The sequence below is a fragment of the Phoenix dactylifera genome, chromosome 16 (assembly GCF_051530095.1).
Source record: "Phoenix dactylifera cultivar Ajwa chromosome 16, Ajwa_hap1_PhDact_Kaust_v1.1, whole genome shotgun sequence".
In the NCBI taxonomy this organism is placed as follows: domain Eukaryota; kingdom Viridiplantae; phylum Streptophyta; class Magnoliopsida; order Arecales; family Arecaceae; genus Phoenix; species Phoenix dactylifera.
Window position 1 is genome coordinate 20,578,073 of NC_143205.1, and position 11,006 is coordinate 20,589,078.

General features: G+C 40.3%; 1 protein-coding gene across 3 annotated transcripts; it reads right to left on the reverse strand.

Moving 5' to 3' along the window:
• Positions 1-4,969: 4,969 nt before the first annotated feature.
• On the reverse strand, positions 4,970-8,058 carry LOC103721864 (E3 ubiquitin-protein ligase RMA1H1-like). Of its 3 annotated transcripts, none has more exons than XM_039115172.3 (2): positions 7,885-8,058; positions 4,970-6,034 (listed from the first exon to the last, which is right to left on the reverse strand). In XM_039115172.3, exon 2 carries the CDS (start codon positions 6,008-6,010, stop codon positions 5,246-5,248), a length of 765 nt encoding a protein of 254 aa, XP_038971100.2. In that variant the 5' UTR covers positions 6,011-6,034; positions 7,885-8,058; the 3' UTR covers positions 4,970-5,245. The 3 variants fall into 3 exon arrangements, with proteins under 3 accessions (XP_038971100.2, XP_008810454.2, XP_026666126.2); XM_008812232.6 differs by having other exon boundaries at positions 4,970-6,052; positions 7,885-8,055; XM_026810325.4 differs by lacking the exon at positions 7,885-8,058 and adding an exon at positions 6,210-7,878 and having other exon boundaries at positions 4,970-6,052.
• Between the last annotated feature and the right edge of the window lie 2,948 nt (positions 8,059-11,006).

An 11,006-nucleotide genomic window follows, 5' to 3' on the forward strand; every position in this document is an offset into this window, starting at 1 on the left:
GATGCTACGTCCGTCGCCTATCAGCCATCGGGTGTGACTCGACACCAATGGCAAGTACGTCGCTATCTCACGCCATAGAAAGGAGCATCTCCGCCCTCCTCGGGCCCAGCCCTCCGGGCTTGCCCCCCCATAGCGGATAGTCATAATCCGGCTCCAGAGCCCCTGCGGCTCCAGGATGAGACGGGAAGCATGTTGGGCAAGAAGTAGCTCTCGTCTCTCCAGGAGAGACACCACCCCTAGACCACCCTCCCTGAGGGGAAGACAGATACGCTCCCATGCCACCATGTGCACCCCACGACCCCCTCCATGTGAGCCCCATAAGAAGCCCCGAAGAAGTCGCTCAATCTTCAATAAAACAGACCTTGGCACCACCGTATTTGCCATAAGATAGATGGGCATGGAGCCCAGTACAGCTCGAATCAGCATGACTCTGCCCATCATAGACAGGGACGCTGCCCGCCAGCCCTCTAGTCTGCTCTGAACCCGCTGCACCACCCGGTGCACTCAGAAACTCGCAATCTCCTGCCCGAGATCGGAACACCCAGGTAGGTCCAGGTCCCATCCTGCTCGGGCATCTCCAGAATCCTCCGGATCCCCCGTCGAACCCCGAGTGATGTGCTAGGGCTAAAGGAGATGGAGGATTTCTGGCCATTCACTCTCTGACCGGATACCGTGCAATAGGCAACCAAAACCCTCCTGATAGCCTGAGCATCAGCTACGCGAGCCCGGGTCAGGAGGAGACAGTCATCGGCAAATAGTAAGTGTGATATCGGCTGGGCCCCCGGAGCTGGGACATAGGCCCCCAACTCACCGGCGGCACACGCAGCCCGCAATGCCCGAGACAAGACATCAGAGTAAAAAAACTTAGTAGAAATTTCCCCTAATATTTAAGGTGTGCAGTCCTCTTCCTTTGGACCTGTAGAACATTAATAGTTTATTCAAATACCTTTTAATAATTATTTTGGTAAAATTATACGTAATTTTTCACTCATGAAACCCATAAATAATAATGGTTTATCTAAGAATCTTTATATAATTTTTTTAGTACAGTCAGCCTAGTTTTACAACTTGAGTTGCGGACTGGGCATACTTATGTTCATTTGCCACTGTGTAGTTTAGTTTCTAGTGATTCAACAGGTTATACTCATGTAAAATTGGTATAAGCAGCTGATGACTGATGTACCAAAAAAAAAAATTCTGTAAAATAAATTTTCTGATAAAGTCGGCCAGATGCCGACTAGGCGTGAGACCTGCAACTATTTTTGTTTTATTTAGAGAAATGTATCATTAATGGGTACTTGTTACCTGCAAGAGTACCACAAATGAAAACAAAACTTTGCTTATTAATTCAACTAAGATATGCGACAATTTGATCTCTAGTCACAAACATATCCTTGATATATAAACTACGGATTACTGCTATCCATTAAATATCAGCAACCTACATAACTTACAATCATTAGACATGCTGAAAACAAGTTGTTTTGATGGAATTAGCTAAAACCACATATCATCTATGTGTGACTTCCCACACTGGATTGAGTGTCGTGGTGATCTAAATTTCTCTCGCTTACAAATAACTAGCTGAACAGGAGGCTGGGATTAGCTCAAACTTCATGCTTAAGACTTCCCGTAAATATTGTACAAAATAATGGCTGTAGTTTAAAAAGTCTTCACGTTCAGTTTTAACTGCTCCCGGCATGCGGCCTGCCGGAATTCGATAGTTTTAGACTACTGAACTCGTGCCGCGATTTGAAATCCCGTAACTAGTTCGAACTACGCAATGGACACTTACTTGTAAATTTTGCATTAGATAGGGGGTTACATGAGAAAAGCTTGACGTGATGTTTTAACTGGTCCCCATCATGAGGCCTGCCGGGTGCCGAGCCCTGGTTAAAGTTTGAATCAGGGCGTTTTGCCTGATATACTTTTATAAATATTGAGTTAGTTCCGTCACTCCGATTGCCGATACTAGTTAAGGGGTCTCATATTAAGTTTCAACTATTGCCGTCATTTGGCGTGCCGAGACTGGTTCAAGCTTCTGTCACTGTAATTTTGCCGAAAACCCCCTTTCGAGAGTAATACGGTATTTGAGTTTCTTAGCTTTTAAGTTTTTTTTTTTTTTCCGCTAAATGTATGGTTCATAGAGTTTTCGTATGGATACATTCAAAAAAGTCAAAGAACAGCAGGTCACAAAGCTTTTAAGTCATTTTAGCGCCATCTTTTTGTGGCCTAGATGAGGCCACGCGTCCATATGGATTCCGGTCCCATCAAACTTTATATTAGGCCTTCTCGTGGATGATTTATTATCGTGAAAGCTAGTGTCATCATTGTCTTAAAAAATATTGGATGATGGTTGGCAGCAATACTGGCATCCACAATTTTATCAAACATATTCTTAGACTTAGGGACATAAGAAATGCAATGAGACTGTCCAATGACTATGAGAAATGGGTAATTTTAATCATGTATTGATCTATCTTATAATTCTATATGAATAATCTTAATATTGTACGGAGCAACTAGTAATGCCCTAGCACGATGGTGTACTCACTCCTAGCTGCTCATTATAATCCCTACAACAAACTCTTTTTTTTTCTTTTTTTTTGCGCTAAATGGATGATTCATACAGTTTTAGTATGGATGCATCCAAAAAATTAAAGAACAACAGATCACAAAGCTTTTAAGCCATTTTAGTGCCATCTTTTTGCGGCCTAGACGAGGCCACGGATTACGGTCCATCAAACTTTGTATTAGGCCTTCTCATGGATGATTTATTATCGTGAAAGCTAGTGTCATCCTTTTTCTAAAAAACATTGGATGATGGTTGGCAGCAATACTGACATCCACAATTTTATCAAACATATTCTTGGACTTAGGGACATAAGAAATGCAATAAGACTGTCCAATGACTATGAGAAATGGATAATCTTAATCATGTACTGATCTATCTTATAATTCTAAATGAATAATCTTAATATTGTATGGAGCAACTAGTAATGCCCTAGCACGATGGTGTACTCACTCCTAGCTGCTCATTATAATCCCTACAACAAACTCTTTTTTTTTTGTAAATAGGATATATTACATTATCCTTGAGTAAAATGATAGTGTACCCTTTAATGTCCGGCAAAGTGTTCTAATATGGTATGCAATACTTGTACACTAACCACGTGGATTTTCTTCAAAGTGGGGGAATATCCTGCTAAATGCCCCAATGAAAGGGAGAATAGTCTTATGCTATGTGGGAGTACATGTGAGCCAGTAAGTTATAACTAGAGGTACAAATGGGTCAGATCGGATCACGAGTGACCGGATCTGATTTCTTGTTTGGATTCTAATTTTAAACCCAGACTCGACCCAATAGAAAATCGGATCGGGTTGAGTCCATTGCTACAATCTTTGACCCAACGGATCATTCGGGTCAAGTCAGATCCATGTATAATTCAGACCCAATCCGAAAAATTCGGATTCGATTTGGGTTCGGGTCAACCCATCTATGGCTTCAGAACTTGTTTGCACCCCCGTGGGCCCAAATAATTTTACAAATTCGGATCGAATTGGGTCGTAGGATTAAAATCCCAAAATTATCCAATTTTCAAAAGGTCGGGTCGAGTCGGGTTGGGTCTAAATTCGGTAAACCAAGACCTAACCTGGATAATGGAATAGGTCCAATTTTAGGATCCGACCCGGCTCCACAAATCCTCCAAAACAGATCGGGTCAGGTTTGGGCACGAGTCAACCCGACCCATTTGCAGCTTTAGTTATAACTCTATTCTATCATTTTAGTGGAACTTTATCGTGGAAGAGAGGAAGCTTATCCTCTTCTAATTACTATTTTCTCCCTATTCAATATCTCAGCACTGGAAAAAAAAAAAGAGAGAGCAATTTGATAAAATCCAAACTATCATGAAATCCAATACACATTAAGTGCTCCTATCTCCTATATTTATTTTTGCTCTTATCATGAATAGATATATCCTTCTAATGGCAAAAGAAATATCCCTTTCAAGATCTATTTTGCAACCAAACGCCATTTAAAACTTTGAGGAGCAAGCATGGACCGGATTGAAGTGAGTGCAACAACTCAGTAGGGCACCTAATCAAACTAAATGGGAGATTAATATGAATAATTGGTGTTGTACCAGGTGGAGAAAGTATAGAGTCCCTGCCTGGGTTCTATATCACATAGCCAGTCCGATCTCGCATACCATTTAACTTGTACAGACTGGATCTGCTGTTAAATTTTTTTTCATGGTGAAATATTTTCTCAAACATGATTCTGAGGCCTTCAGAATTCCATCCGGTAAGCCTGCCCCTGTAATCTACCAAAGACCTAAGAATTAGAAGCAGAAAACCCACAAAATGGTTTCATAGGAGACTGCAAAATGCTATCACAAGATCTTGTACTGAATGTTATTCTAAAAGGATCAAAGAAGTGCAATGACATGACATAGAAGTTCCTCTTTGCTCACCCATGATTTTCCCTGGATCCTACCCTGTCAACTCCACACTTCCAATGGTCTCTCCAAGAAATCCTTGCCTATGGCTGGTAGAACCAAATAAACTAACATGTCCACACTTGTAGGAAGACCAAAAAAAGTTTAGATTTTTCTCCAACAACAACAACAACAACAACACACAAAGAAAGAAAAAAAAACTTCAGATCAGTTTAACTTACTTTTCTACGGTCCTTTCAATACGTTGACATTCGAATTAAGGAGTCTTATCATCAGGTCAGTACCAACAGGCATGTCCGCATCTGACGGAGACTTTGTTGCCACATGCAGCGAACAGTCAAAAAAGTTTTTTTTTTAGGTACATAGCAGTCAAAGTTTCAAGGTGAAACACTAGAGCAAATGAGGCTAGTATATTCCCCATCAAATCCTAAACCAATTTCCAATAGTAAATCCAACGTTGACAACAAAAATCCCCACACATAAAGAAAAAGGCAATGGCAGACTGGAAGTGAGCGAAACCCTTTGCATCAATATTTCGTATATTTACATATTCTGGCTTAGGATACAACTTGTCTTTTGAACAGGCCATGAAGTCACTCTGGAAATTCTGGCTAATTTATAATCTTCTCCAGAAATTCTCTCCCTCTGTTTACAAATGCCTGTACTTATCTAAATAGAGCTAAGAACAAGTGGCGATAGAAGGTAATTGCATTTGATTCCTATGGCAGTTATGTACGTGTCTATGGCAAAGGTGTTATATAAGAAAGTATGGAACTTGTAGTCCTTCAGAACAATAACAGGCATAGAACTGCACAGCAGAAGAGGAAGAGCCATAGCTGGTGCAGCGAGCTCTCCACCTGCATCTGCTGCCTCCTCCACCTTGGGCTGTTCATACTTGCTGTTAAATCATACTGGCGGCTCCTATAATACAATCCGGCCTCCTGATTCCGGAACACTGAGGGAAAGACTGCAACAGCTAACTCCCCAAGCACACCACCTGCAGTAGAATGGAACACGGGCGCTGCCAGCAGCGACGAAGGTGCTGACATGAAACCAAAACTGTAAGGATAGTATTGTCGGTGGTGATGGTGATGGGGAAGTTGTGGCTGCGGCATCGGTGGATGGATATCAAAGTGTTCCTCCTCATGAGCACGAGAGGAGGACTGGTGTTCGATAACCGAAGAAATCAGAGCATGGTCTCGGTAAATGGAAGGTCGGTGGGGGATCTCGAGGCTCCGATCAGATTCCTTCTTGTTACCGAGACCACGGCCATAGAGCGGGACAAGAGTGTCCTCCGAGAGAGGGGCCTTGCAGACGGGACACTGCTGAGGGGAAGTAGTCTGGACATGCAACCACTTGTAGATGCAGGGCCAGCAGAAGAGGTGGCCACAGAGGGTGACAACGGGTTCCGACACAAAATCCAGGCAGATGTTGCAGTCGAAGCAGCTATTCGCAGAAGGCAAAGGAGCATCCACCCTGCACTTCTTCGATGGTTCTTTCTCAACCTGAGATTCCTTAATATACCCTTGCATAGTCCCTTCTGCCTCCATGAGCTCTCGAGCACTCTCCAGTATCTGGCAATTGGGAGCAGTCTGTCAAACAAAATGTAGCAGGGAAACTTTAGTCTTCGAAATGCTGGAAGAGTTCTACTAGTAGAGTGGGTTAACAGAGTTATATTCTTCAAAGAGGGCGATATAAATAGTGCCAAAGATCGGCACGCCTATAAGATGCCCATGACACTAAGCTAACCTTCAAACGGGGACCGCAAAGGCTGGCAGAATTTCTAAGGCATAAGTTCAGGAGATGAGGCTGTCTAGCTGATGGACTGTTTGAGGTAAAAGAGTTGCCACGAATGGAGCTAGACTTTGCCGAACTAAGGGTTTAGCATAAAGAAGAAAGTCTTGTTTCTTGCCTGACGGGGACACCATAAAAGCTGATGTAATATAGATAAGATCTCACTTGTCCTGTTCTCCCAAATTGCGTATAAATCTGAATGGAATATAGATATTTCAGGCATGAACGTTGGATGATCAGTTTGCCCTCCAACAAACCATCAAAGACACAGCCATGAAAATGAAAGATTTGGAAGCTCATGCAGAGTTTATCCAAAGGTGGAGTGAGCAAATTTATCTGTTTTGTATGAGATAATGGAAAGGTGAGGATAAAGTGGCTCCTATTATCACTCTGATGTGCTCTCTGTATGGTTCCTTTGTTTACAACAGAAGACAATACCATAGGGAACTTACCTCACTTCTTTAATGCTTCAAAAAACAACATGTTTGTTTCTTTGAGATAGAGATATGGGCATCTTTCTGCCGAGAAAAAAAATTTCTGCTACAGACTTTATTCTTATACTTATATTTTTGTTTTGATGTAGTGCTGTTGGAGATTTTAGAGTTTTTGTCAGGCAGACAACTAATCCTAGAGCTTAACAATTCAAAATATTGACTACAATCAGATATGCTTTTTCAGTAAAAAAAAAAGAGTGCACATAAAAGGTTTCAAATACAGCTGCTAGTTTAACTCTAATTGGAAGGATGGTATTACTTTCATCAAACAAGAAGCAGAGATTAGCATTAGCATAAGTGATATAGACTCCATATATGAGAGGAAAAAAAAAATAGAATCAGACAATTGTAGAAAGATGAAACACCACGATTTCGGGGATGTTGCGAGTAGTAGTAGTTGCTAAGTTCTTGACCGACTATCCGGAGAAATAAACTCTACCAGGGGATGGAAAAAGAAAAGGGAAAACAGATAAAGAACAGTCCTTTTTTTTCCATCAAAAAGAAAAAGTCCCCCCCCCCCCAAAAAAAAAGACATGGCGGCAAAAGTTTAGGTGAAAAGAGAAAGAAGATATTAGTGACCCACGGTTTCTAGAGATCAAGTGACCGAGAAAAGAGCAAGAAAATAATCAAAACCTTTTTTTTTTGTTTGGGGCGGGGAGGATTAACACTTTAATAGAAATTTCTATCTTTTATGTTCTCTTCCGCCCCTCGCCGGCTAATCTCGATTGCTGTTATCAAAACCCCTAGATCCAACGAAATTTGGAATTTCTTGGACGAGAAATGGAAAAGGGAACGAATCCCATCAAACCGAACGCGAAGATGAGCAACGTGTTTCTTAGGAATTAATTAAAGCTCAAACCGCTTCACCACCGGAAAAATTAAAAAAAAAAAAAAAAAACTCAAGTTCCATCATTTCCTTCTCCTTGTGCTCCTTCATCTAAATCAAAACTCTTCTTTTTTCTGGCGATCGACCCAACGGACCATTCAACACTAACAAAAGTAATCAAAATCTAAACTTTCCCCTCAATCGCAAGGAGTTTGCTCACAAAGATCAATCATCAAAGCTGAAAGAAACCAAAAACAACAGCGAAACCCCCCCAACAAGAAAAGGAAACGGAAGCTTCAGAAGAACATACCGATTTAGAAGAAACCAGCGGCTAATCCCCTCTCTCTTTATCTCTCTCCCTATCTATTCCTCAATGCAGAGCTCTTGTGGACGTCAGCAAGGAGGGGCGGCGGATAGTTCCGGCGACGGTGGCGGCAGCGGATAGAGGGCGATTCAGGCGAGCAATGGGCAGCCCCCCTCTTAATTTATCGGCCGTGGACGAGACGTACCGTATCGTAACCATCGCTGGCATCCGGTTCCCATTCAACGTGCCGACAACTCGTGCGCGCATCCGGTTTACTTTGACCGCGGGAAACTGAGTATTATTTATGACTTCTATCTTTTTTTACAGAAGTCCACGCGGATCCGGGTGGCATTAAAAAGTAAAAACCAAAAATCCCAAGCAGATGAAACTACTTTTATATATATATATATATATATAAACAAATGACATACGCCTGTAGCAAATCGGACGCCTAAAAATAAAAAATAAAAAATTTTAGAATATTTTAGATAATAAAGCTACTGTGATCGGTTGGATTCAGGAAGATCTGAGAAATATGAGCACGGACCACTTTTTGCTTCAGAACATACAGATGATGATGAAGGATGGAATGATTTTTCAGACCAAGCATGTATTTAGAGAGACCAACGAGGCATTGAACTAGATGGCTGCCTACACGGTATATATCTTGTAGTTAGAAGAAGGAGAGTTGCCTCGGATATCCTGTGAATTTGTATTTTCTGATTTTATTGAATGTATTCATACACGTATTATATGATGAACTTGCCAAAAAAAAATTCTTCTAATCTATAGCTCTATTAGCCTTCTTATGCTTGATTTGAAAAATAACATAGCCACTTGCCGTGGCCCGCAGGGATAAGCTTGAGTATGGTGTGGTGTTACCTACCTTATTGACAAAAAAAAAAAAAAAAAAAAACTGCATGCTTGCCCGGAGAAATAAGTTATTATTATATCGTGGAAACGCCTCGGACTGCGGGGTTCGAGAATTTGGAAAACAGTACAACGGAAAAGCCGTGGGTTAGGTCCAGTTTTCTTTTCCAGGAACAGCTCTTCTAGAAACAGCTCTTCTAGATATTTTCCACCAAAGAAGGAAACTAATCGCAGAACGTTTCATTTAAGATATTTGCTCTTCTAGAAACAGCTCTTCTAGATATTTGCCCTTGGTTCCCGGATGAGGATTCCGTAGAACGTTTGAGTTGGCAACAATCGCAGAACGTTGCATTTAAGATGTGAGGACCATCATTAAATGCTGAACTTTTTAGATCTTGCCCTTAACCTATGTGGGAAAAAATTTATAATTACCTTGCTGCTAGACTTGTACCAAAATTTAGCAATGAGCGTCCACAGAATGTGTGGTGATGAAGATACCTACTATGTAGTTATATAAAAATATAATTTGAAAAATCCAGGATTCCATATTTTGTCCCATGACCATCTTCAACTAGGGAATGTAAAAACTCCATGAATGATTCTTATATGCTTGATTATTATCCGGAGACCTAACATATCACCCTTGGCCATCACCTACATTAGGTACTGTGTATATGTGCACACAAATCTTGTTCAATTTAGTGTTGACATGATATTGGCCACTATTTTTGAGCTTTAAACTCTAATATATTATTTGTACAAAAGTACGTCATACTATGCTAAATTGAATGGCATAGAATGTATGTTCCGATTTCGTACCAGTAGGCGGTATGAAAATATATCAATTGAGTTGGCTTCCACGCCAAATATATTGATATAATAATAAAATGGTACTGGTGTAGGACCCGATGTCAAGACGACGTGCTTAGTTTGTATAGGCATTAAGTACTTCTCTCTCCATCAAGAGGGATGGAGAGAAACAACAATGAAGCTTCCGGTCGAAGTTGCAAAGAATCAATCAAGAAATGTTATTTAACAGGTAGTTACGAGACCAAGTAAAAGATGTGCATATGAAACATATCATTGTTTTTTTTTTCGGTCTCCCTGCAAGAATTGTCTGTCGGCGGAGTCATCAGTCAAAATTGTTGGGTGGTTTTTTTTATTATTCGCGTTTAAGATGGGATTCCAATTTCATTCTGTTTTTCTCTTTGTTTAACCAACTTGGCACCCCCAAATAAGATAAGCTCATGACGTGTCTCCGAGTCTGGTTCAGCTGCAATTCGACAAGTGGAAACTCGTAATCTGAAAAGGAGTCGATGGATCTCTCAAGGAATCGATTATCCATCCACGCAACACGCTTTTTATGGCACTTAGAGCGATGCATTCCTTTTTTAGGTGCCAAGATGAAAAAATAAGAATCTTCTAAAAAGAGATGAAATCTCTAGAAAATGCTAAAATATCAATTTGTAATACGTGTACCTCACACATCACGACAAGAGGCTTCTCCTTGAGCATGTGGATTGGGCGGCCGGTGGTGAGGACTTTCTTACAAGCGTATTGAAATTTGACATCTCTCAAAAGATGGCTTTTTTTCACCGAGCATCATTAAGCGTCACTAAGAATATGAAGCACATGCAGTTTTTGCGTTAGATTCATTTTTTTTCCTAATATTTTATCAACTATTGCGCGCGATAATTATTATCATATAATTTGCTAAAAATCATAAGTGTATTAAGAACGACGAGCTATGTTCCTAAATAATGGGTTCTCCTATAGGTCGAACAATTGGCAAAAGCAAAAAAATTGCAACATAGATGTTGAAGTTAATTATTGTGGTAGTTCCAAATTTATATGCAGGAAGAAATAATAGAATAATAAGCATATGTTGCAAGTGGTTGATGCATATGATTCAATTTGTTCAAACTTGACGTCCATTAGAATATCTTTGATCTGTCCATTCCTACCCCATGTAGATTGGGCTTAGTTTTCTTTTTTGTCTATTAGTATAGTGCTACAATATCTAATATTAGGGTCAAAAAAGATGTTATTTGCACTTCATTATATTTGAGATACATCATATCCAGAACCAGAACATAGATCAAATTTTCTAGAGCAGCGGTTGCTAAAAGTAGAGATTGTGATAAAATAATAGGGTTGGTGTAAGAATTTATCTATTTTCTTATATTCTTAATTCATGAGAATTGAGAATACATAAAAAAATCTTCTTAGCATATATTATAGGTATTTTTAGTATTATA